We start from the raw sequence: 27,757 nt of genomic DNA, 5'->3' as shown, positions 1-27,757 counted from the left end.
TGCATATTTCTAGCTAGAAGAGACCTTTCTGATACCACTACAAAAGTAACTCAGACTTGAACTTGGAGACGCTGTAGTGGGTTTTACTCCTATGTTTTCTTCTCACTAAAGGAAATGTCTTGGCCACAGTCAACGAACTGATATTCTTACTCAATTTGAACTTTCTCTTTAAAACTAGTTTCTTACTTCAAATTTGGAATCATGAGTTCTATGCGGAAGTTCTTCTCCACATGGATCTCCCAAACACATTGGATGTCTGTTGGATAGTTTTCTGGGTATCCTGGACTGGAAAATGAGCCAGAGAGACTGGAAATGACCGCTCCACAAGAGTTGCTTCCTCCTAGAACATGAAAAAGGATGTCAGGTTGCAGCCACATGGTGTCATTGAGTGATCTTAGGAATGACCAGCTCACAGACAGCGTGGTCAAGACAGAAAGGTCAAGTGTGGTCAGCTGGCAGTTGGCCTGGGTGAGCTGATGTTTAGTTTAGCATCTCTTAGGAAGCCATTTGATCTAATTCTGATAACCCGAAAGCATCACTGTGTAAGAATTCCCATCTTTCCTTCTGCTTCTATCACCTGCAAGGAGATGGCATATATCCTCTTTGCTTACTGCATCTCTCCTTTCTGAAAAGGAAAGAATCTTTGTTTTCTGGGAGAAGGGTGAGGATCTACATACATTATGAGAGACTGGGAGTGAGGGACTGAGAGATAGGCTGTCTGTCATGTGTAAGAGGGTTCACTTTGAGGAGGTTTGTGGAGTAAGAGACTACAGAATAATGGTGGAGTCTGATGAAGCAGGGAGCAGAAGGGACATTGGGCAGAATTGGGAGCTTACGACTGGGACTTCGTCTCAGTACACTGTCATCACTTTGCTGGATCGTGTTTGTTCCCTGTAACTCAGTGCGTTCAGACTGGAACTTGTATATTTGGGGATTTATAAAAGTTAAACAAGAAGACAAAGGTGGGAGGAAGCTGGGATCAAATCCAGGGTGTTGTGCAAGTGCTCTCTACCACAGAACCAATTCCCCAGTCTCTTGTGAAGACCACATCTTGTTATGTAGCCAAGGGTGGCCTTGAACTGAAAAACCCTTCTGTCTGTACCCTCCACATGCGATGACAGGTATATGCCACCATACTCTACGGATCATTCCATACTCCATTCATCACATCCATAGGTCCCAACAGAGCCAAGACACAGATGTGTAGCAAGAGAGGAAAACCAGGTGTCTACGAGCATCCCCTAGGATGTGCCTAAACAAGACAGGCTAAGTAGGAGTCTGATGGACTGTAGAACTACATTCTGCCATCTTGTTGACCTTGTATCTACTTTGTCTTGGGAAGACCCATGGCCTTCCTTTCTCACGTGATCCTCCTAATAAACAGTATCTACAGCGTGGCAGCAGAGGAGCAATCCCCTCACCCACATATGCCAGGAGCTCTTTGTGCTACATCCGTGGACATTGCCTGGAATCTGCTGACATGGAGTTAACCATTTCAAGCAAAGAAGTGACTACCTGTTGTTGGATCCTGAGAAGCTGGAGGAGGACCTGGAAGAGGAAAAAGAAGATAAAAAATGACATCCAGGGGGAAATCTTTAGTCTCATTTACAATTTTGTGCATGGTGAAGGGTTTCTTTGGAGACATCAATATATTTGGTGCAAACTTAGAAGAGTCTGAAGCTGTTGCGTGAACGTTCTCTATGATCCTATGGTTGATCAAAACCAGCCAGTACTTGGACACACCTCCTATCACCATCAAACTCCCTCCCTGGAACCCGAGTGGGCTCTACAACTGCTTTGAAGAATAGGATATAGCAGAAGCTATGCAATGTCTTAAGGAACTATTGATATCTACTTCCTGTTCAGAGAATGCTGCTTACTCAGCCTCACACTGAAGGGGAAGCCTAGCCAAAAACCTTGTTTTGTAAGGCGTGTCCCCCTTGGTCTAAAGGCGTATCCCCCTTGGTCTAAAGGCGTGTCCCTCTTAGGCGTGTCCCCCTTAGGCTAATATTGACTTATAAAATCTTGCGGGCCTGCGGCCCGCCTGCTCTTTGTTTTCCTGCCCTCTTCGCTGGAACCTTGGATTTGTAAGTTCCCTTTCCTTTCCTTTATTAAAACTGAATTATATATATTAAAGCTTGTCTGGTGAATCATAACTGCCGATCAACCACGCACCTTCATCACATCATCTTACTAAAGAGACTAATGTAGAGGTCTTGAGACTTCCTGGAAGGGAAGAGGACTCATCTTCCCAGCTGCACCCACAAAGGCACAAATCATGCACAAATCATGTAAGTGAAGATATCTTGAGCTCTCCAAACCAGCATTCAGGTAAATGACATGGACACCCTAGCTTGATGCGATGCTCTGAAGAGCATAAGAACTCCAATTTGAGTCCTGCTCCAATTCCTGACCCACAAAACAATGGCATGTATCTAAATGTAGCTGTTTTAAAATGCTAAATTTTGGGACAGCAATGGAAAACCAGGTAACTCCTTCTTCATTTCTTTATCACCCATACAATTTACATGAAGTGAGCAATCTATAGGCAAGCCCTCATGAGTATAGCCACTGTTGGAATTGGGGATTTAGCTAGATGGTAGAGTGCTTGCCTAGCAAGTACAAGGCCCTGGGTTCAGTCCTCCAGTCTGAGAAATTTTAAAAAATCCACTATTCTTGACCTTAACCATTGCCTTTTGGCTTTAAACTTTAAGTACTTCTCTCAATCACAACCCCAACACATAAGCTGGCCTTGCATTGGGACACCCAGCCTGCAGCAAAATCTCCTCCACGTAAATGCCATGAGAGGTGCTTCTGTCAATGACCTGTGGCTTATCTGCTCTCCGAAGCTGAGGGGGACATTCCAGGTACATTTAAAAAGGGGAAGTCCCAGTCTTTCTTCAAGCTAAATATTACAAGATGTCTGACCACTCTGCTGGAGAGACATTGTGAAGAGGTCCTGAAAGCACAGGAAAAAGAAAGGGACCCATTCTTAAAGCCATCCCCAGTAGAGTTACTATGGGCAGGCTTTGGATCTCCCTTATCCTCAACCATGGGGAATAAATAATTCACATATCAGGGGCCCTTGCATCATATCTACCAATGTTTTGGGCAGATGTTGGATGTTGCGATGAATAAAAAGTATGTTTTCATTCACTTCCAGTGTCATTCCAAAATTTATAGTTATCCACTAGTCTGAATTTTCTAATATCTGATTATATATATTATATATATATATAATATGTTATATATTATATATATATGATTATATATATATTGTGTGTGTGTAAAAACTTGATTCTCCATAATCTACCTAATAATCAAAATTGTTTAATCTTCTTTAAATATTTCTTATGAAAACATAGCATGGGGGTGGGTTAAAGAATTGTCTTGGTGATGAGAAGTAGCCGGAGCAAACTGTCTCACCGACTTTGCTATAGCTTTGTCTGATCTGGGTGTCTACTGGGACAATGTTGGTATGACAAATAAGATTGGAGGTCAAGTGCACTGACAGTTGACCCAAGTCCCCTGGCTATCCAAGAGTTCCCTGCTGTTTTTGTTTGTTGCTGTTTCCTAGGTATTTGTTTATGTAAATACTTAAAATATCTTCCTAAGGGGAATTAAAGGAGTTGGAGGGAGTCCCTGACTTATAAAGATTTGACCTATAGATTTTCATTCAGGAGAACCTGTCCTTCAAATTTTGAACTTGGATCTTTTCCTGGGGTCATATATGGGGATGATTCTCCCTTGAGATGCTGGACCATCCCAGTGAACTTTCAGGCAACCAAAGATAGTGAGGATATGCAGCAGGTGCTCTCAGTATGCTGTTGCTGAGCCAGAAAGTTCAATAGCTTAGGTGTAGGAAATGTATTCTTTGACATGCGGTTTTTACAGTGGGCTTTCTGGGACACAGCTCCATCATGAGGTGAGCAATGTACATGTGTGAAGAGCTCAGAGAAATGCCTAACTCTTAACATTTAAAAAAATATTTAGGACTGCTATCATGGCTTTTCTTCCTGGATGGGAAGTTCCTTCAACTAGGAGGGCACTGAACATACCTGGTGGCATGGGTGGAGGGGGGCCATCTGAATCTGTACACACAAAGAAAAGCAACAAGTCACTCTCTTTGATGAATTCAAAGGGAGAGGTAGCAAGAAGTGGATAGTGAATAAAAGGGACAGGCTCATGACCTTTCTGAGTGCAGAAACCAGCTACTAAAATGGTCAGTTGGGGTGGTGGTGCATGCCTTTAATTCCAGCACTTGGGAGGCAGAGGCAGGCAGATCTCTGTGAGTTTGAGGCCAGCCTGGTCTACAAGAGCTAGTTCCAGGACAGGCCCCAAGGCTACAGAGAAACCCTGTCTTGAAAAACCAAACTAAACCAAACCAAACAAATTAAAACAATAAAAAAAAATATCAATTGGGCACTCTCATCTAGGGAAGTCCTTTGCTTAGAGAACTTAGCACAGGCATTGGGTGAGCTGTTTTCATGGTGGGCAGTGTTAGGTTATTTGTGGTACTCCTATGCAGAGTTCCTGGGACTCTTGTTAAAGCGCAGACTCCCAAGCTCCTTTCCAAATATACTCAGCGATAGTTTCTTGAGAGAGGTGCCCTGAAATCTTTACTGTAATGCCCCAGAGAGATGCCTGTAAATACCATGGACTTCCTACATGCCACCATGTGCCACTCATGACCGGATAGGTGTCTGACCCAGGGCCTAGACCTGAAGGGCTGCTTAAAGAATCAAATGAATGAATGGAAAATGCCACCCAGCAAAGATAGTTTCAAAATCTCTTCAGATGCACAGGAATAAGATGAATACCTGAGCAAATAACACCAGCATCTTCATGGTGGCCACAGTTGTGTTCTGACCATCCTGAATGTGGACACTGGCCAAGGTAATGCTCCATCCCAGAACATTGAAGGTTGTCCAGGAAGATGTCTCCTGAGCCTGGGCCAAAGTAGGCCTCACCAAGACTAGAAATAGCCTGACCACACTCTAGCTGGCGGCACACAACCTCAGCTTCATTTGACCCCCACAAGTCATCACACACAGTGCCCCAGACTCCCTGGTGAAGGACCTCCACTCGTCCTGAGCACCGGCTGGAGCCACCCACCAGGCGAAGTTCTGGCCAGTCTCCTGTAGACAGAGATGTGGTGTGAGTCTCCACCCCCATGCCCTCACCTGGAGTCCAGCAGTACCAGCCTTAGAGGATGGTTAGGATGGGGTCTCAGGCATTGATCCTTATGTTTACCATTGGTTTCTGAGTTGTGGTTTGTGGGGATTGAGGCAAATTTTGTTTTAACAGAGTATTTTGTTTCCCATATTATCCACTAATGGTACAGACATAGACTCTCAGGGAGCCTCGGTCTACTCACTAGTAAAATATATACATCAGTATAATGCATTATTCTACACTATGATAATACAACAAAGAGGAAGGACAGGATATTAGAGGAAATGACAGAGAGGAAGATTCTGGGAGAGAACTCTTAAAAACATTAGTAGAAGATCCAAGGAAAACACTTTGGACCAGAGAGAAGAGCACAGGCAAGAAGCCCTAAGGAACTATGTCACTTCTGCATGTATCTTTTCTCCTGGTGCTATGACTGTGATGAAAATGGGCAAATATGTAGCCCATTTGTCATGTAATATGTGAGGGAATGTTTTGCAAAGGGTATGCAAAAACATAAAGTGATAGATACACATATGAACACACATACATACATCACACATCAGAAAAATCATCCACCATGATCAAGTAGACTTCGTGTCAGAGATGAAAATACCATATAACATATGAGAATCTGTCAATGTAATCCACCATATAAACAAACTGAAAGAAAAATAGACACATATCTCATTAGATACTGAAAAAGCCTTTGACAAAATTCAATGCCCCTTCATTATAAAAGTCTTGGAGAGAGCAAGGATACAAGGAACATACCTAAACATAATAAAGGCAATATACAGCAAGCCAACAGCGAACATCAAACTAAATAAAGAGAAACTCAAAGCGATCCCACTGAAATCAGGAACAAGACAAGGTTGTCCACTCTCTCCATATCTATTCAATATAGTAGTTGAAGTTCTAGCTAGAGCAATAAGACAACAAAACGATACAAATAAGAAAAGAAGAAGTCAAACTCTCACTGTTTGCAGGCGATATGATAGTATACTTAAGTGGCCCCCAAAATACTGCCAGTTAACTCCTACAACTCATAAACACCTTCAGTAATGTAGCTGGATACAAAATTAACTCAAAAAATCAGTAGCCCTTCTGTACACAGATGATACAAGGGCTGGGGAAGAAATCAGAGAATCAACATACTTCACAATAGCCACAAATAGCATAAAATATCTCAGAATAATTCTAACTAAACAAACGGAAGACTTGTATGACAAGAACTTTAAATCTTTAAAGAGAGAAATCAAAGAAGACACCAGAAAATATAAAGATCTCCCATGTTCTTGGGTAGGCAGAATTAACATAGTAAAAATGGCAAACTTATCAAAAGCATTCTACAGATTCAATGCAATGCCCATCAAAATCACAGCAAAATTCTTTACAGACCTCAAAAGAACAATATTCAACTTCATATGGAAAGACAAAAAAAAACAGGATAGCCAAAACAATACTGTACAACAAAAGAACATTTGGAGGCATTACAATCTCTGACTTCAAACTCTGACTATAGAGCTACAGTAATGAAAACAGCCTGATAGTGCCATAAAAATAGACAGGAGGACCAATGAAATAGAATCGATGGCCCAGATATCAATCCACATACCTACGAAACCTGATTTTTGACAAAGAATCTAAATATATAAAATGAAAAGAGCATATTCAACAAATGGTGCTGTCATAACTCGATATCAACATATAGAAGAATGAAAATAGATCCATATTTATCATCATGCACCAAACTCAAGTCCAAATGGGTTAAAGACCTCAACATAAAACCAACCACACTGAACCTCATGGAAGAGAAAGGGGGAAGTACACTTGAATGCATTGGCACAGGAGACCGTTTCTTGAATATAACCCCAGTAGCACAGACACTGAGAGAAACACTTAATAAATGGGACCTCCTGAAACTGAGACCCTTCTGTAAAACAAAGGACATGGTCAACAAGACAAAATGGCAGCCTACAGAATAGGAAAAGATCTTCACCAACCCCACAACAGACAGAGGTCTGATCTCCAAAATATACAAAGAACTCAAGAAATTGTTAATCAGAAGAACAAATAATCCAATAAAAAAAATAGGGTCCAGACCTAAACAGAGAATTCTCAACAGAGGAATCTAAAATGGCTGAAAAACACTTAAAGAAATGTTCAACATCCTTAGCCCTCAGAGAAATGAAAATCAAAACAACTCTGATATTCCATCTTACACCTGTAAGAATGGCCAAGATCAAAAACACTGATGACAACTTATGCTGGAGAGGTTGTGGGGCAAGGAGAACACCCCTCCATTGCTGGCGGGAGTGCAAACTTGCACAACCGCTTTGGAAAACAGCATGGTGATTTCTCAGAAAACTAGGAAACAATCTACCTCAAGACTCAGCAATACAGCTGTTTGGTATATACCCAAAAGATAATCAAGCATTCAACAAGGAAATTTGCTCAACTACATTCATAGCAGCATTGTTTATAATATCCAGAACCTAGATGCCCTTCAACCAAAGAACAGATAAGGAAAATGTGGTACATTTATACAATGGAGTACCACATCTTTAAATTTTCAGGCAAATTGATGGATCTAGAAAAGATCATATTGAGTGAGGTAACCCAGACACGAAAAGACAAATATAATATGTATTTACTCATAAGTGACTTTTAGACATAAGCAAGGAAAAACCAGCCTACAGACCACAACCCCAGAGAAACTAGACAACAAAGAGGACCCTAATAGAGACATACATGGATCTACACAGGAAGTTGAAGAAGAAAAGATCTCCTGAGTAAATTGGAAGCATGGGGGTCATGGGAGAGGGTGGAAGGGAAGAGGGGAGGAAGGGAAGGGAGTGGAGAAAAATGGATAGCTCAATACAAACAATAAAGAATAAAAACAAAAAATTCCTAGTTGCATTCTGTAACAGTTTTTGTAGTTTGAAAAATAAGTGAACTCAGAGGTGAAAGGTCAAACAGCACAGGATAAAGTCAAGGGCAGCCGATATTTAACTGTCTCCATAAAAGGCACCACTGACCTGGAACATCCAACAGAGGTTTTTCAGCATCTGTATGTAAGAAAAACAAATAGGTCAACATTTGGAGGAACTCCAGGCTTTCATAATGGAAGAGGAAGCTTAAGTAGACTCTCATACAAATTTATTAATCTATTGTTCATCTCTTTAAAGAACATGGTGCCAGAATAACCAAATTTACCAATAGGTCTGCAATACACTTCTCTGTGGGGTGTTAGTTAGTTAAAGCAATTCGAGAAGATGGCAGATGTGAAAGGCTGAGGTCTGACGAGTGTCTGCTTCCAGGAGCCTGAGTATTTACTGGTGGAACATAGACATTAGTACGATATACTATTTCCACGTGGGCAGCTCTGTGAACTGCACACCCATTCTGACGACAGCGACTAATTCTTTCAAGTCACCTCTGGGATTGCCGCTGTTTGCTTAAAGGCAGCACATTGTTAGGCAGGGCTATCAGTAGACATTCCAGAGGGAATCTATTTACTCATAATTACGTATTGGTACATGTGTAAATCAGGATATTTAAAAAATGCCACAAGCAATTAAAATTAGTCAAACACACAAACATGCATGCACACATACACATACACATGCACACACATGCACATGAGCATATACACATGCACATGCACACACAGACACACACACATGTACACACTTAACGTATGCATGTGTGCACGCACACACACAGAGAGAATTTCCAACTAAGGAAAATGATGGTACTAAGCCAGAGCTTTGTCAAAAACATCTTTGCTGCCAGAGAGCAGAGGGTCCCCTAGTTCCCTAAGTGAAGAGAACGGAGCTCTGAAAACTTAGACGTTGCACAGATGCAGTCTGGAAGTTCACTGCGGCTCTGAGAGCCAGCCCCATGCTGCCCTGGCCTCCTAGCAGCTGGCTGCCTCCTTTAATAAACACTATTATTTCAACTCCCAAGCCCTTCCTGTATTCAGTCACGGTCTCTGCATGTTTCAGCAAAGCACACACTGCTCACAATTACTACCTGAGAAGAAAATTAGAGAGCATACCTGAGCAGATGACACCAGCATCCTCATGGTGGCCACAGTTGTGGTCTCTCCAGTCCGAATGGGCACACTGGCCCAGGAAGTGCTCCACCCCAGCACACTGGAAGTTGTCTAGGAAGATATCTCCTGAACCAGGGCCAAAGTAGGCCTTGCCAAGGGCAGACACACCCTTTCCACACCCCAGCTGTCTGCAGACGACCTCAGCTTCATTCAGGTCCCACAGGTCATCACACACGGTGCCCCAGGCCCCCTGGTAGAGGATCTCCACACGCCCTGAGCACCGATTGGAGCCACCCACCAGCCGCAGCTCTGGCCAGTCCCCTGCAGACAGAGACCTGATAACTGCTGTCACCTTTCATGAGACGGCTGAGCTGCCCTCTCCTATATGCTATTAGATAAAGAAAACCTACTAGAGCCAACCCTAGCTGAGGTGTGTTAAACACAAAGATTGTCAATAGCATCTGGCTCAGACAACATCCACTAATTGCTGTCTGCTATGTGAGAAGCATGCACGAAACTGTTTAGCCTAAATACAGAAAAATATGAGACTTGTGCAAAACTTGGTGATTTTTGTGAGGTGATTTCAAGTGTCACTTTTATAGTAGCTCAGGGTTAGGCAGCAGGGTGTTGGCATGCCAACCTTATCTGTGAAGGAACTGAATATAAAAAATTCAAATATTCAAGTCCACCCTCAACCCCCGCACCCCGCTTCAGAAGTGCCCTTTTTCTCTGTTGTTCTCGTTCATGGCCTGTTGGATGGCTCTGAGCTTCTGCTCATTTTAGAAAAGTCAATCAGTGGTTTATATGGGAGGTAAGCTGAACTGTACCTGGGTCAGGCTTGGGAAGAAGTGAGAGACTCCCACTGGAAGTATTGGTAGGCTGTGCAGGATTTGAGAGTTCTGAAGGGCACAAAAGCAAAACCAAACAACAATAACAACAACAAAACAGCCTTCTGTTTCAGAATGTGAGAATCAGAATAGTCTAGGGGTTTGGAGTGGGCTTACATCCTTGGGTCACATCAACTGGTCCATTTGCAAACACATGAACGGTGTGTAGCTCAGTGTAGTACCCATGTATGAAGCAGCTACAGACATGGGTGCTGAGTGAAAAGGACATTTGGTACTCAAATGGGTGAGTTCTGGGACTTACTTGGTCTTTCGGTTACCATCTTGGAAGCTGCCGTGGGGATGGCTGTGAAGACAAGATGAGATCTTGAAGGGAGGATTTAGGAAGCCAAGGGCAGATCCTCAGATCAATCTTCATTAAATACCCAGATCCACACTGATTCTTTCATTGTCGCTTATGTAATAAGGAATGTCCTAAGTCAGATCCTCTATTCAAAGGGATCTTATGTTGTTCAGAAATAAGAAAGCCAACTGACATCACATACCCCTCTGCCTCCTCACCAAAAATATGACTGCATAATTTGTGCTAACATGCAGACATCCATAGACCATGTCTTTCTGGGAGGAACCCCCACCTTTACTTTCTTCTTGTGATGGTTAGTCTTAATTTCAACTTAATTTTCCTTATGAAGATATTTCCACCTTCTCAGCTTTATTTCTAAATATTTTATTTTTTAGAAGCCATTATGAATGGCAGTGTTTCCATGATCTCTCTGTCATTATGTTTGTTATTGGTATGTAGAAAGTATATATCTGGTTTCCATAAGTTGATTTTTTATGTGTCAACTTCACTAAAATTCTTGATCACTTCTGGAAGTTTTCTGTTGGCATGTTTGGGATCTCATGTTTGATGTCATCTGCAAGTAGGGATAATTGACCTCTTTTTTCCCATTTGTATCATTATAATTCCTTTTTCTTGTCATATTTCTTGAGCTAGTGCTTCAAGAAATGGGGGATAGTGGACACCCCTTTCTCATTCCAGATTTTAATGGAATTGCTTTAAGATTTTCCCCATTTAGGATGATTTGGCTGTGCGTTTGTCATCTATAGTCTTTATTATGATGAGGTAGGCTCCTTTCAGTCTTACTGCCTCTGAGACTTTTATCACAAGGGCATGCTAAATTGTGTTAAATATCTGCATCTATTGAGAGAAGGTCATGAAAATTTTGTTTCTAAGTCTATTTATATGATTACATTTACAACTGACTTACATATCCTGAACCATCCTGTACCTCTAGAGCAAAACCAACTTTATCATGGTGGACATGTGCTCTATTTGGTTTCCTAGTATTTTATTGAGGATCTTTACATTTATATTCACTGGGGATACTGGCCTGTAGCTTTCTTTTTTGCTATGCTCTTTCCTTGTTTTTTTTTTTATTATAGTAACACTAATGTTGTGGAATATTATTTTAAAGTGTGTTATGCTGTGGAACATTTGTTTAACTATGCAAGGATGTGTTGCATTCTTTTATGTTACATTTGTTTAACTCTGTGAAGTTGTGTTACTTTGACTGTCCAAAAAAAAATACCTGATTGGTCTAATAAAAAGCTGAACAGTCAATAGGTAGGCAGGAGAAAGGATGGGCGGGGATATCAGGCAGAGAGAATAAAAAAGGAGGAGAAATTAGGAGAGAAAAGGAGGAGGACTCCAGGGACCAGTCAGCCACACAACCACACAGCAAGCCATGGAGTATGAAGTAATAATGAAAGGTATACAGAAATTGAGAAAGGTAAAAGCACAGAGGCAGAAAAGGTAGATGGGATAATTTAAGAAAAGTGGGCTAGAAACAAGCCAGGCTAAGGCTGGGAATTTATAAGTAATAAGTCTCCGTGTATATATTTATTAGGGAGCTAAGTGGCATCCTCCCAAAGAGCCAAAAGAAAAAAAACACAGCCACCACACTGACTTCATAGAAGGACTTCTTGGGGTAATCCTTCTGTTTCTAGTTTATTGAATAATATAGATCTCCTTACACAGTTTTGTTGAATCTCTCTGGAAATATGGGAACTTTTTCAAGGCCTTTTTTTATTACTGTTCCAATTTCCTTATTTCTTATGGGTCTTTGCAGGTTAGTGATCTCTTCTTGATTTAGCTTTCTTGATTTAACTTTAGTGATTTGGAAGAATATAGAAATTTGTTCCTTCCTTTTATAAATTTATCTTAATGGAGTTTTCATTTAAGTTTTTTATCATAGTATATTTTTACAAAGCATTCTCTTATTCTGAGTTTCATTGACATATGCCATAATGGTACCATGTTCATTTCTGATTCTATTAATTGGATAAACTCCTTTCTTTGTGGTTAGTTGAGTCTGGTTCTTAAAGAACCAGTTCTTAGATTCACTGATTCTTTGTTTTGTTTTCTTTGTTTCCAATTTTATCAATTCCTATTCCTGATTTTTATTATTTCCAAGAGACTAACTTCTGGGAGTATCTGTGAGGTCATTCCCATAGAGCTTTACCTCAACTGGGAAGATAACCTCTAGATGTAGGCCTTTTATAGGGCCTGGTCCCAGACTGAATGAAAAGGGGATCGTATGTCAATCTCCTGTAGCCACATCTCTCTGCTTCCTGATTGTGGATGCAGTGTGAGCCCCAGTTGCTACAGCTAGAGCCACTCTCTCTGTCATGCCTTCCCAGCCATGATGGACTGTATGTACCTCGAACTGTGAGACATAATGGACCTTCCTTCCTTAAGTGTCTTTTGTCAGGGATTGTATCACACCAACAAGAAAAGTAACTAACGTGTTTTTGCTGTGTTAACTTCTAGATGTGGAGTATCTGATTAAGTATATCTTATTATCTTTGTTTAAAAACAAGGAATTAGAAAATCAAATAGACAATTACCAGTGTAAAGTGACCTAATGGTTGATTACATGTAGCATAGTGTGCCCAGGCTTTAGATTTATGCAGAAAGCCTGCAGACAGAATCTCTCTGTCATGGTAGACTTGTTCTAGGAATTAGGAAATAGGAGAGTGAGAGCAAAGAATGTCAGTAAAAAAAATGAGGAATGCTGGACATGGTGGTGTGCTCAGGAGGCAGGCGCAGGCGGATCTCTGTGAGTTTGAAGCCAGCCTGGTCTACTAAGTGAGTTCCAGGGCAGCCAGGGATACATAGTAAGACTCTGTCTTAGAAAAAAGAAATACCAGGAGTAGTGGTAGAGGAAGAAACATGAACTAAAGATGATGATGAAGTAATGACAAGAGAGTTGACTCACTGATCAGATATGGCGTCTTCGATGTCATCTCTGCAAAAGCAAGAAAGCTACAGTCAATAGTTGTTTGATGCCAGTTATGGAGATTTATTTGACCCATTCTTTGGTATCATCACCTATGTCTTAAAGCATGTGTCACCAATATGCTCAGTAAATTAGCCCGACACATACTAAAGACGCCGGAGGCGTTCTTAGCATCATCTTCGACAAAACAGTTAGGAGAGCTGCCTGGTATTTCTAGGTGGAGAGTAGTGCAGAACCCCAGGTAATCAATTACTGAACCTCTGAGACCTCAGTTTCTCCCTGTGTAAAAAGGGATGATCCACGTGTTTGTGTAAGCATAACACATGCAAGGAGCTTGAAATGCTTGCAAATGAATAATCAATCAACGTCAGCTCACAATTTTGATTGATCTTGCTAACTTGTGTACACTGTGCTTTAACAGAGACCCTCAGCTTAGCTTCTGCCTTCCCAGCATGCACTGCATCCCATTTCCAGCACTGATCTCAGTTCTCAAGTAATCTTGCTGTTTCTCTCTGAAGGGGCTACGCAATGTCACAGGCAAATCCAAAATTGATCTCTCCTGATGTTCTCCTTGGCATTTGCAGCCTATAGGGTTCCTGTCTTTTCCAACGCTCCTTTTGGATATGTATCTATGTGTCCTTGTAGCACATTCTAGTACACACACTATTTTATTGGCCTTGAATTAGTAATTCAAGTTACCTTCTGATGTGTTTAGTATATTAATCTTGAATTCCTTATAGGTTGTGTATGAGTCTGATAGATGACCTAGAGGGAACATATTCCCTTCCTCTGTACAATCTAAAACACCCAACCAGGATGACAGTCAAAGTAATATCAGAAACGACTTCTTAGGGACTCTGCTCGTGTTGTGTGAAGCTTCACAACAGATTCGCCATCAGTCAAATGGCTTGTTTAAGGTCACAGAGCCAATGACGGCACATCGGCAGAAAATTCAGAGCTGTGACTCCATGCCATCTGCTTACCTTTGGTTTCAAAATAATAATAAGCCATGAAATTTTTCCCGATGTTGTTCATGCCTCGGAAGTACACAAGGGTCATTGAGCTGGAGTGAGAGGCAAAGGTCATATGAAACCCACTGCAGGGTTTCCCCAGGGACTCCGTGGACGATGGAGGGCCATCCAGGATTTCAAAATACTCGTTGGTGCAGTCAAGGCTGGGGAAGCAAATATCATGAATGCCTCTTAATCTCCTCATCAGAAAGCAGGGAGATGCTGTGTGAGCCCTGCTTTATTATCAGGGTGAGAATGCTGGGGACAAGCTCAAACCCCGTCTGTCATGTAGACACAGTACAATCTTTTTATCCTGTACTTTTCCTTTAATAAATACTATCTGAAAGAAAATGGGATTTTTGGCTGATGGAAAAAAAGAATATTGACTCTAGTAGACCCCCTGTTGAGGATTGGGAGCTGCCGTGACCACAGGGGACTTTACAGTATTATTCAATAGCTCATTAAGGTCATTTCACTATGGGATGATTGAGAGGAAGGGTCTAAAATGAGGGATTTAGGGTTTGATTGTTCATGGGGCTGGTAATAGAATATAACTCCGGGTTCAAATCCAGTTCAGTCCAGTCCCTAAAAGATAAGTTTTGACAGCTAGCCTGTCTAGAGGGACGTGGGCTACAGATCTGCCCCCATGGGCTTTGTGGGAGCCGTCTGGCTTTGTCAGCTGCTGTCTTCCTCTGTGAACTTCTGTGTGGCTGTCGCCAGTGCTAGAAGCAGACTGTGAACACATCATCAGTCCACAGCCATCTATCCCAAACCACCTTTAAATTAAGCACAATTCAAGGAGCCTAAATGATTTGATGTTTCCTTGGGGTCCATTTAAATATCATGTTAATCCGCGAATGACTTCATTTTCAACTATTTACAATATTAAAACCTGAAATTTCCTCAGATGTTCTATCCTTCCCCCCGATAGCCAGAACACATGAAATGTCCGTGCATGTGCGTGAGTCCCTCTCTCTCTGTCTCTCCTAGCCAAAGCCTGGATAGTGAATTTCTTTTCATTTAAAAATACATGGAAGTATGAATATGATCAAAATGTATTGTTACATGTATGAATTCTCAAAAAGTATATGAAATATTACACAAAAAGTAAATCTGCATGTCTTGGAAAAATTCATAAACACAGAGAAAGCAATCATATTTCTTTATACATATAATGAAAGTGTGAAAAACAATATAATTCGTAAACATTTCAACAGCAGCAAAACGAAAGCAATATGTACAAGCGAGTATACAAAGAGGTAGTATAAACTCTCACATGCTACCTAGGGCAACCTGAAGCCGGGTCACATGTGTTGCTGGTGGGAAGATGAACTGATAGTCATTCTGGGAAAGTCTCTCTGTACTAAGAAGCTAACTGTGTACTTCCCATACAATGTAGTGATCACATTCTTGGGCATTCGTCCCTGACAAATGAACTTACTTTGATGTAAAAATCTTCCCTGAATGTTCCAAGAAGTTTTATTTGCAATCTTTGAGGACTGATAACAAGCTAGATGTTCCTCAGAGGAGAAAGAATTGACCAACACTGGCTCAGTCATATTAACAAAACCCTTTCCACAATGAAGAGCATCAGCCCCTAAGTACTACGGCAACCTGAATGGATCTTAGGGGCACTGTGCTGAGTGAAAAAAGTCAAACCTCTACCAAACTGTAAGCAATATGACTCCTCCACAGAACATCCTTGAAAGGAAAACATGTAGAGCTGAAAACAGATCACAGTTAAGGGACAGAGATGGGGTAGTCTGCAAAAATAAAAGGCGAAAGGGTAGTTCCTTCGTGTGATGTGCCTGGAATGGAGCCGTGGTTTTGTGCAGCCATCCACAGGACTGAACTGTGTGGAGCATTCCAGCCCCATCCGCACACAAGTCACTGCATGGAAAAAAATTTGGGGAACTAAATATGGGTTCTGGCCCAGTTAACATTAACACCAATATCAATTTGCTCATTTTGATAATATTCTTCCACTGGGAGGTGCCTCAAAGGGCTACACAGGAATTACTTTTGCAATCTCCTCTGTGTTCATAATTATTTCAAAATAAAAAGCTCAAAATGCATAAAGGACCCTTTTGAATACGAGATCAAGGCAGGGATGGACGGCTGGAAGAGTACTATACTTACAGCGCATCTATCACTTACTCAAGAGATGGGAATGCCAGCCTTATACGTTCAGAGGGATTGGCCCTGATTTCCCACACACAGGTTATGTTGTCATGCATTTCATTCATTGGGGGGTTCTTGATTTTTCCAGGTGCTTTGGTAATAACACCACCACAACGAGACCTTCCTAAAAGAAGAAAGAAGCATGACAGCAAAACCATGCAAGACCACACCAATCAACCTGCCGACACAGGTGGAAGAAAGGTTCACAAGGCCCCACCTCTAGCTGAAGGGCGGCAGGCAGTCAAGGGCTCCTGAGGGAGCATCAGTTTTATTTACTGATGAGGCCCCTGATGGGTTGCTCTTCTCAACTGATCAGCCCTAAACCCTTGCACAGATGGGCAGCACTAACTGGACCCAGATAGGTAGATATATAGATATATGGGTGGATAGAAAGATTAGATAGGTAGGTAGGTAGGTAGGTAGGTAGGTAGGTAGGTAGGTAGATAGATAGATGGATGGATGGATGGATGGATGGATAGATAGATGATAGATAGATAGATGATAGATAGATAGATAGATGATAGATAGATAGATAGATAGATAGATAGATAGATGATAGATAGATAGATAGATAGATGATAGATAGATAGATAGATAGATAGATGATAGATAGATAGATGATAGATAGATAGATAGATGATAGATAGATAGATAGATAGATGATAGATAGATAGATAGATAGATAGATAGATAGATAGATAGATAGATAGATAGATGGCATAGATTTGAATGGTGGGTTTGGGGATCAAGGGAGGAGTTAGAAGGGTGAGGGTGGGGTTGATCCAAGGCAACTTTTCTATACTCACTGTATAAAATTCTAAGAAAGGAACCTTTTGCAATCATTGTTCAGTTTACTAATTGTATAATCTATACCTTTTCCAAAAAGAGATATTCTGCTCAGCACTTGGTGGGCATGTCTTGGGATTATTAAAGTTATAAACTGTTCTAAAGTATCTTCCAAACTTAAGCTATTGGCATACATGGGTCCGAAGTTTGAAACAATTCTCATCTCTACGGACACTTTCAGCTCCCTCTTGGGAAGACATGCGTTGATCAGATCTTTCTCTCTCGTTATTCCTTAGCTGTGAGTTCCATTACTTTTGTCAGCCATGTCCGCCCATGCATATCTCATGATCTCACAGAGCCAATGAGCAAAGCGCTGCTTCAGTTTGTCCAGTTCAGACTGAGCCTATGTGGGACGTCGATGAAAGTGACTGGCCATGTCTTGAAACGGTGCTGCTAAACATATACTTCTAGCAGAAAAACATGGCCCGAGTCATCTACCCATCTGTTAGTGATAGCGTTTTACATCCACTGTCCGCCCATCTGTGTTTTTCACCTGGTTGTCTGTATGTCTCTTCCAACACTTAGTTCAATGGCAGTGTAAACAACTGGCTATCCTGTCAGATTTTCTGGCTGTGTGGGGACTGGCTCTACCCGCCAGGCACTTCAGGCATCGTTATCATTTTAGCTTTGTGTCAACAAAAGGTGCTAAGTCTATGCTATGCCCTCTAGAGGTTCTAAAACCCAGGACTACCGAAACTGGAAAAGAGTGTATGATAAAGGAAGTGTGGCAAAGGGGAGTGCAAGGGGAGGGCAAGGGCTGAGAAGGCCAGGACTCTCTTCACAGTGGGCCCCTTCTGAAGTAATGGCTGTGGGCCCAGACTGGCAGCATCATTACATGAATGGCCATATGTCTAACCTTCACTAGTGGTGCTCTGGTTGGAGAACACAAGAATTGCCACCTTTCCTTTGCTTGGAACGCCTTTGAGTGGCTGGAAATAAAATCGTATCCCTAAGTACACTGGCCTTTCCTTTGTATTCTTAACATAGAACAATTTCAGTGGGGTGACCTAGACTAGGTAGGAGCATTTTGTCACAGTTTCTTTGAAGAATCCCTTTAAGCCTTGAGCATAAGAAAGAGGACATTGAGTTCTTACCTGAAACCATGGTTTCATCCATGACAACAAATGAGGATTCTGCCAGACACAAAAAAAGAACATGTGGACCAACAGCCAACACAGCACACTCTCTGTGCATGAGAAGACTGAGGAACTTGTGGCGAACACAGTGACTCAGGCGCTCCAGGACTGCTGAACCAGTCTCTAGAGGTGACCTGAGTGTTGAAAGGCCATATGGTACAATACTCAAGCAGTGCTAGCCGACAAGATCGCTCTTAGACTTTGGTGTATTACTCTTTTGTCACACATAAAAATACGATCATTGTAAAATTAAGAGTTTAAAATAAAAGCCAAAGACATGAAATTCTAGCTCCTAAAGCCTCAGTAACCCAAGGTTCCAGGGATTATAAGCCAAGGATGTAGGAATAAGAACACAGAGCACTTCAAGGACCAGAGTGATGACTCTCGTCGAGCCCAGGATTCTGAGTTTAATCTTCAGAGCCTGTGTACAAAAAACTGGGCTTAGTGACACACACTTGTAATCCTAGTGCCAAGGAAGCAGACACAGTTGGGTTTCTGTGGCTCACTGGCCAGCCATCCTAGCCTAAGCACTGAGCTCTTGGACAATAAGAGTCCTTGTCTCAAAAAAAAAATAAGGTAGATGATAGACAGTGCCTTAAGATTGTCCTCTCTCTCTCTCTCTCTCTCTCTCTCTCTCTCTCTCTCTCACACACACACACACACACACACACACACACACACACACACACACACAAACAAACACAAACACATATGTGCATGTGCACCCACATGCACAATAGCACAATCATACACACATTCAGCTTTCCTTTGACTCAGTGTTGCTAAGAGATACTTTGTCTTATCTTAAAGATGCAGGGGGCTCCTCCAGGCTCCCAACATCTCCCCTCTATCAACTCTCAAGTCACATTATCCATTGCAGATTATCCTTCTGGATCAAATTGTTCCCACTTGGCAAGGTTGACAGCTAGTGGAAGATGTAACTGAAACTTTTTCCAGACCTTGGGACACCCAGCTTTGTTCTTAATTCACTCTCTGGCTGAGACTTATCTAAGAGCATGACAGTAGAAGACCTCAAGGTCTGATGAGAAAGGGGGAGACTGAGCATGGAACACTCCAGGGAGGATGAAGGATCACCAGTCGTGATGGAAGCTTTCTGGGGGCCAGGGTGTACCAGAAACAAGGCAGAGACATGGAATAGACATGAGAGCTGCCTCATTGGGACAGAATTTGTCTCCCTAGCCATTGCCCACTTGAAGGAAGTGCCTTGGTCAGATCTCACATTTCAATCATGTTCTACCCATCCATTGGTCTCTGTCTCTATGCACCTCATAACTGACTGAGCAAAGTGTTCTACAGAAGTCTGAGGAATCAATTATCCTGTGTGTAGGATGCACAGCAGAGGGGGTGAAAGGTAGTGGGGCTAGGCCAGATGACCTTGAAGGCACTGTCTACTCTCCTCTTGGACAATCAGGTGGTTACATGTCTTGTCTCTCTGCTGCTCCACTGCCTCAGAAAATAAGACAAACCCAGTTTCCAGCAGAACCTCTTCCCCAAGCCTTCAGCAAACCACACACATAAACATCATTTTTCCTACCTGGTTGTGTCCCCATTACATAGTCAGCATCTACAAAAGTGAGACATGAAAACAGCCGCGGTGAGACAGTAGCCTGCTGGCATGTGCTCCGTGGTTATTTTTACACATAATGCAATACTTAGCTCATCTTTATTGTGAACTTAACTGGATTTGCAACCACCTTGGAGACACCTATGGACATGCCTATAAGGATGTTTCCAGAAAGGTTTAGCTGAGGAGGGAAGACTACAATCTTCCAGGTGAGGGGTCCCAGGCTGAATAAAAGGGATAAATGTATAAAGCACTCCCCTGTCTGGTCTGTGACATCAGATGCAATGGGACAAGCTCATTCACACTTCCACCACAATGACAGATTTTTGTCCCCAAATTGTGAGTCAAAATGTACCCTTTCTTCCTTCTGTTTTTTGTTTGTTTGTTTGTTTTTAATATTTTGCTACAGCACAGAGACCCGTAACTAAGATAAATGTGAAGGGTGTTCTCCTGGAAGGGCCGAGGCTAGGCTCTAAGGGGCATGTGGTTTTACCTGAACAGATGACACCAGCATCTTCAGTGTGATCACAGTTGTGGGAGAACCAGCCAATGTGGGAGCATTCCTCCAGGTGATCCTCATGTCCCTTGCAATGCACGTTGTCAAGGAGAATCTTCCCGGAACCTTCCCCAAAGTAAGCTTCGCTCAGGGCAGAGATAGCCCAGCCACACCCTAGTTGCCTGCAGATGATGTTTGCTTCCGGCAGATCCCAGAGGTCATCACACACAGTCCCCCAGACTCCCTGGTAGAAGAGTTCTACACGACCTGCACATCTCCCATGGTTGCCTGCCAGCCGCACAGGGAGCCAGCCTCCTGCGGAAGAAAGAGGAGGCAGGGAGTATTAGCTGCCTTCTCAGCCCACTGATGGCTATTATCTGCAACCTAGACTATGTTCTTGTTTTCCTTGCCCAAAGCAGCCTATGCAATTACCCTACTGTGTCTGCTCAGTAGAACCTATGGTCTTTTCCTTATTTACTCCCTGTTTCAAGACAGCTTCACCGTGAAGAGTCATTTGCAGAAACAGCTGTTATTCTCTTTCCTTATTCTCTTTACACTGTGACACTGAGATGCTCCTAGCTAGAAGCTTCTATCCTCCCCTGTTGGCATTGTGCTTGGGGTCTTTGGTTCATCTTGACTTTGAGGGCGTGCAGACGTAGCTTATGCCCTGGGCACCCTGGAGCATCATGTGACTAAGCACAGGTGAGCATGCTGGATGGTGAAGGACATGGAGCTGGCCATTGTATTCACTTCAGTGGCAGCTATATTTCTTCCAGACACGTAAGGGAGTCAATGCTAGGATCGGCATCTTCAGCCAACTTTCCAGTGAACCACTTGCTTGAGGAAACCAAAGCCACAGGCAGCAAGTCTGACCGAGCACAGCAGCACCGCCCAGCTAACTTCCAAACTCATAAGCAATAGTTTAAAAGGGGGAATTCTTTCATACCTCTGTGTTTTGGGGGTGGCTTACATGGTAATAGGTAACATAAACATTTCTTTATCCAGATCCCCTTCTAGAGAACCTGTTATGCTTGGAACCTAAGGAAGCACTGGATTGAGGTCACATATCCTGGAATGGGGTCTAACTGGCCAAGATGGCAAGAGTTGTTCACATGGACTCTAGAAAAACCAGTGCCCAGCTGACCTGGGTCAGACTCTATTTGGATATTTGGAATAAGAAAGAGAGCGGTATGGTATAGGGGCAGAAACTTCCTGTGTGGGTAGCTGTACGTCATACAGAAAGGTAAGTTAAAAGTTTCTTAGGGTAGTGACTGAGCCTGGGATGAGGTTACACACCTGTAATCTCAGTGCTTGGGAGGCTTAGGCAGGTGGGGTCTTCCCATGGAGTTTTAGCCAGTCTGAGCTACAGAGCTAGAACTTGTTTTTTTTTTTTTAAAAAAAAAAAAAAAGTAAAAATAGGGTCATATGGTGATTCTATTTCTTTTTTCTTTTATTTCTTTCTGTCTTTTTTTTCTTAAATTTCCAAAGTGATTTCTAAAGTTTCTGTAGTAGTTTACACTCCCACCAACAGTGTGCCAGGGCCCCCATTTGACCACACCCATGCCAGCATTTATTGTCCTCTGTGTCCCTGACGAAGGCCATTCTGACTTGGGTGAGGTGGAATCTTGAAGTAGTTTTAATTGGCATTTCCCTGGTTACGCTAAGGGTGTTGCGTGCTTTTTGAAGTATTTGCTGGCCGTATGCATTCCTTCTTTTGAAAACACTATGTATCTTGCTACAGTCACTTGCCCGTCTGTGTGCACTGCCACTGCGTTCCCAATAGCTGGCAATGGAGCCAACCTAGATACGCATTGACCGATGGACGCACACTAAATGTGTACTCCATGTACGTAACTGGGCATGACTCTGCTCTAAGGAAATCATGAAAATGGCAGGTAAATCGATGGAATGGGGAGATTACACCTAGTGAGGTCACCCAGGCCCCCCAAAAGACAAATGTTGTAAGTTCTCATTCACATAAAAGGGCTAGCTTTAAATCGTGTGTTTCATGAGTTTATCTTTGAATCCCCATGAAATCAGGAAGTTAGGAGGCCAGTTTATGGACTGATACATTTAGGGAGAGGGGAAATTGAATATAGGTGGAATGGAAAGAGAGAGAGAGAGAGAGAGAGAGAGAGAGAGAGAGAGAGAGAGAGAGAGAGAGAGAGAGAGGATGCTGAAGTCCTCAAAGTGAAAGGAAGCACTCCCTGAGAAGGTGGCCCTAGGCTATCTAGGAAAGCAACCTAAGCGTGAACTTGATCAAGCAAGGAACCTTGATTTCTGCTTCAGGATCCATCTGGATATCCTGCCCTGACTTCCTTCAGTGACAGACCATAACCTGTAACTTGAAATAATTCGTTCTCCCGAAACTGCTTCTGGTCAAAATGTCTTTATCACAGCAACAGAAAAGAAACTAAAAGGCCACATAGCACAAAGGTCTCCCTCCTCTCGCTTCTGGCGGGAGGAAAAGCAAAATGACCAACCTGATGGTTTGTATGGCTCAGGATCTAGTCCTGGAGTGCGGTCTGGCAAACTGTCGGCACCTTGGGAGTAAAGGAAATCAACGTGAAGATCTACAACAATGTTTATACTGTGGTCACAAAAACATGAAATAGGAGCTAAATATTTCTGAAAAGATGAGGCAGCATTGACATCTGGGGACAATGATGGCCTCACACCACCACAGACAATGCCTGACTTTTGGGACTAGATTAGAGCTCATAGATTATTTGTAGACAACTGATATTTCCTAAACAGCCCTTATAGAACAGAACAGCAGAGAGCTCTTGATAGAATTCATTTGATGCAGCGAGCATCCCATTGCCTGAATATCCCATTCTCTGCTTAAATAATCTCCAATCTCTCTGACTATAATTAGCGTGTGCTTTACTGTCCTAGCCCAGGGAGATCTACTGTGATCCTTACGCTGCTGGATTAATAAAAATGAGCTTTTTTCTTTTTTTTTTTTTTTTTCTTCTTCTTCTTTTGGTTTTTCGAGACAGGGTTTCTCTGCAGCTTTTTTAGAGCCTGTCCTGGAACTAGCTCTTGTAGACCAGGCTGGCCTCGAACTCACAGAGATCCGCCTGCCTCTGCCTCCCGAGTGCTGGGATTAAAGGCGTGCGCCACCACCGCCCAGCTTAAAAATGAGCTTTATAAAGGCAAGTTTATCTAATGCAAACACTGCAAAAACTGGATCAAGCCAGGAGTGTGTATGTGATGATGCTGTAACCCCAGACTCTGGAGCAGGAGCAGAAGCAAGAGCCACCAGCTCTGAGTCTGCTTAGAGTGGACTTTGAGAGACCATAAAGGTCAAACTTAAAATATAGACAGTACAACGTGTTGACAAGGATTTAGAACAACTGTAACTTTTATACATTCCTTATGGCAACTTAAAAAGGTGTAGCCATGCTAGAAAATGATGTGCAAACTCTTGAGTGTTTATGGTGGCTTTTTCATATCAGTGAAAATCAATAACCAACTCAACATCCATAAATTATGAGTGGATAAATTTTGGCATCTCCATACAATTAAATAGGGCTTAGAAATAAGAAAGCATGAATTAGAATAACAGAGAAAGAATTAATATTACCAATAAAAAAGAATAGACACCAGGAATTACTTGAATAACTCATTAAATATTATACAAGAATCCCAGCCCAGTTAAGTGTGATAATGCATGCTTTTAATCTCAGTTTTCAGGAGAGGGAGAGACAGCCAGATCTTTATTGAGGTATAATCTACCTACAGCAACATTTGCCAGCCTGTTGTGTACAGAGTTCTAGGCCAGTCAGGCTATGAAGTGAGAGCCCGCCTTAAAAAAAAAAAACAAACAAAAAAAAAGGAGGCCATGAGTGGAATCCTGGGCTCCATTTGAATCTGCAATGCTATGGTTTGAATGCAAAAGCATGTCCACTCAAAGGCTCGTTTGTTAAAGTCTGATTGCTTGGCTAATGGGCTTTAGGGGAGTAGTTCTCTCTGAGGAGTTTGGAAGGCACTACACTATGATAAAGGGCTAGAGTGGGGTTAAGATGGCCTCATGGTATTTGAGTGGTTGACACGCTCTGAAATCATATACACACACAACTTTTCAACTGTTGTTATCCCTTGACAGATGTTAAAGGTATTGTTTATGATCTAACAATTCTGGAAAACAAAAATCGTCATTTACTCTCAAATAAGCACACGTGGAGGGATGAGCTGGCTCAGTGGGTAAAGGTGCTTGCTGCTGAGCCTGAGAAGCTATGCTCCATCCACGGGCTTCATTTGGTGAAGGGAAAGAACTGACTTCTAAAAGTTTTTCCTCTGTCCTCCACACACATAGCATGGCATGAATACACACACACACACACACACACACACACACACGCACACGCACACGCACACGCACGCGCACTGTAATAGAAAATCCAAATAAGCAGTTTGAAATCTGTGCTGTTTACATTGTCAGAAGAGTGCATTTTGAAGGCCAGAGCTATTGCTGACTGTGTGTATGTAGGTCCATCCCCTGGAGCTTCACAGTTACCACATTGCTGAAGAAAACTGACTCTGCCCCCACACTCCCAACAGTTACCAGATACCAGCAGCTGCTCAGGCAGAGATGGAACTTCACAAGCCCCTCCCACATCCATGCTGGGATTGTCTGGATTGGTGTTATGCAGGTCTTGTGTAAGCATTCAAGCCACTGAGCCCATGTGTATAATACCAGTGCCATGTCAAGCCAACACTGTTTTGCTGTTTTCTACTACCTCTGGCTCTTACGATCTTTCCATCCCCTCTACTACAATGACCAGGGAACCTTGTGGAGAGGAGGCTTGAGAGAGCTGTTCCATTTAGAGCTGGGCACTCCACAGTCTATTATTCTATGCACACTGACAAGTTGTAGGCCTCTGTATTATTATCTACTATAAAAGAAAACTTCTCTGGTGAGGATTGGAAGATATACTAGCATATGGATATAAAGGTAAGAACTTAGGGGCCAGTTTATTACTATATAATAATATTAATACTATAGTAGTAATAGTAGTTTTTCCCTAGAGCCTGTGACCTAGACAGTCACACGTGTATTTATCTGTTTATTTATTTGCTTACTTATTTTGTCTATTAATGGTACTAGGCATGGGTTCCATCTTGTGGGTGGGCTTTAAGTCTAATCAGAAAGGGGCTGGTTAATCCCATGCCCTTTGGGCTACTACTGCACCAATAGGGCATATTTCGCCAGGCCATGGTAGTGCACACATTTCACAGCTAGGGATGACTTTTGATTACTTTTCTCTCCCAATAGCACGCAAAGCATGTTTCGGAACTAGGAAAGCTAGCCAACGGGGATGGACACTTCACCTTGAGCTGGCTCATTTCTTGGTAAGAATGGAAACCAGTCAGATGAAACATAAGGCATTGAACACGTCTAGGTAATGGCACAGGGAGGTTGTGAGGGGATCTGTTTGTGGTGTGTGTGTGTGTGTGTGTGTGTTCTGAACTTTACAGCATTTCCCCAGAAAAGCAAGACCACAAAGGTTGCAGGTGCCAAAGTCCTCTGGGGTGGGGTGGGGGTAAGGGGTGAGGTTTTAGGTGTCAACTGAGAGCCAGGTGTGGAGGATGGTGAGTCCTCCCACTGTGGTGTTTTCTCCTCTGCTTCAGCAACCTCCAGCTGCCCTTTGGCTCCCACTCGAGCTCTTGACGATCCCCAGCTGTGGATCATGGGACGCTCTCTTACCTTGGAGTCTGAGCCCAGGCACCTGCACCCTTCGACTAAGGGGCACTGAGTCGACCACAGGTGGAACTGGAATGATACGGAAACGGGCGTGAGAACTGAAGGTCCTCCTCTAAGACAAACACAGGAAGCATCACAGAAAGGTTCCACTAGGACCTGACAAGGACCACAGCTTGGTCTCACCTTAACCCACCACCTGGACTCACAAACTGTGTGATTTTTTTTAGTGAAACCCGAGCTGACAGAAAGCTACCCAGCAAGACCCCTGCCATCCTAAGTGCTTCCCTCCTCTTCATCCGGTATAGACAACAATGACGATCCCTGGGAAGTCATTGAGAAACTGGACCAGAGTTAGGAAAGCCGCGGTATCCATGAGAACACTGGTTGTCTTCAGTGACCCCAGAGGACATTATATAATCTGGTGAGTCGTCTGCTCCACAGTCCGTCTAGCTGGTGAGGCTACACATGGCAGGACTGATGATGGAGGCACTGCTCTTACCTGACAGGACACTTGGTGACTTCTCACCATCCAGCGATCCTAAAACACACAAAACATTTGTCAGAAATGACTTGCTTCATCCACATGTGAAACATTACAGCACTCTCTAAAGAAGGAATTATACAAATCAGGTTCCTCACAGTTTACAAAGTGATTAACTTCTGTGTCCCTCTGTCTAGCAGGATTGGGAGTCAAAATGCGGGGGGGCATCAAGAGGAGTCAAACGACTGTCTCCTCTGCGTCCATTTGATTTGTTCAATACATACTTCTTTGGTGTCTAACGTGTGGCAAGCATTGTGTAGGGACAAAAAGATAACGAGTAGAACAGATGAAGACCCCTCCTTGGGGTAAAAGTGTGGCACTGCAGGTGACTTTGAGCATCACACATTCTCCTTTTGTTCCTTAGCGGTCCACCTTCCCCGTCCCTGGAGATCAGCCCATCCGTTCTGCAGGTCTAGAAGGCTGGACGGGGCGCGTGCTGTGTACCACAGCCCAGTTTTGTTGTTTTGATCCATGACTCGTTGACCTACCTGATGGTGCAGGTGGGTGGGTCATGTCTTCTTTCCAGTTTGGGGAGTTGGGGGAACGATTGGAGATACAGGACAAGGAAACTGACTTGGGGGGTGTTTAATAGGGAGGAGAATGAGGAAGACCTTTCGCTGCTTCAAGTTTGCTGCAAGATAATTTATTACCTTTCCACTTAAATTTTCTAAAAGGAGTCACACAGCCTTGCTGATACCATGTTGGACATGATGTGTTGGATTTTCTGTGGTTCCGTGAAATGTCCAGCATAGGCAAATAAATGCATCGAAGAAGAAAGCAAGCTGGCGAATGGCAGTGGTTTAGGGAGAAGGGACGGGTGGCTGTAGCTAGTACCAGGGAATTGTACGTCAACTGTTTATCTGCCTCAGAGCA

At 42.8% G+C, this 27,757-nt stretch overlaps 1 protein-coding gene across 1 annotated transcript in view; it reads right to left on the bottom strand.

The window, feature by feature from the left end:
* The window catches only part of LOC119827348 (deleted in malignant brain tumors 1 protein-like), a 115,910-nt gene that overhangs the window by 59,994 nt on the left and 28,159 nt on the right, over positions 1–27,757 (bottom strand). The window contains exons 10-25 of the mRNA XM_042054182.1: positions 26,347–26,412; positions 23,117–23,176; positions 20,631–20,948; positions 19,512–19,776; positions 18,511–18,686; positions 16,547–16,694; positions 14,363–14,553; positions 13,359–13,388; positions 10,382–10,423; positions 10,060–10,131; positions 9,236–9,553; positions 8,214–8,243; positions 4,821–5,138; positions 4,059–4,091; positions 1,516–1,548; positions 187–340 (exon numbers count right to left, since the gene is read on the bottom strand). Coding sequence (XP_041910116.1) covers positions 187–340; positions 1,516–1,548; positions 4,059–4,091; positions 4,821–5,138; positions 8,214–8,243; positions 9,236–9,553; positions 10,060–10,131; positions 10,382–10,423; positions 13,359–13,388; positions 14,363–14,553; positions 16,547–16,694; positions 18,511–18,686; positions 19,512–19,776; positions 20,631–20,948; positions 23,117–23,176; positions 26,347–26,412 — 2,254 coding nt within the window. The remainder of the gene's footprint in view (positions 1–186; positions 341–1,515; positions 1,549–4,058; positions 4,092–4,820; positions 5,139–8,213; positions 8,244–9,235; positions 9,554–10,059; positions 10,132–10,381; positions 10,424–13,358; positions 13,389–14,362; positions 14,554–16,546; positions 16,695–18,510; positions 18,687–19,511; positions 19,777–20,630; positions 20,949–23,116; positions 23,177–26,346; positions 26,413–27,757) is intronic.

This window comes from Arvicola amphibius, chromosome 1 (assembly GCF_903992535.2).
Source record: "Arvicola amphibius chromosome 1, mArvAmp1.2, whole genome shotgun sequence".
Taxonomy (NCBI): Eukaryota; Metazoa; Chordata; class Mammalia; order Rodentia; family Cricetidae; genus Arvicola; species Arvicola amphibius.
The sequence above is the reverse complement of the archived record's forward strand: the minus strand, read 5'-3'. Positions and strand labels throughout refer to the sequence as shown.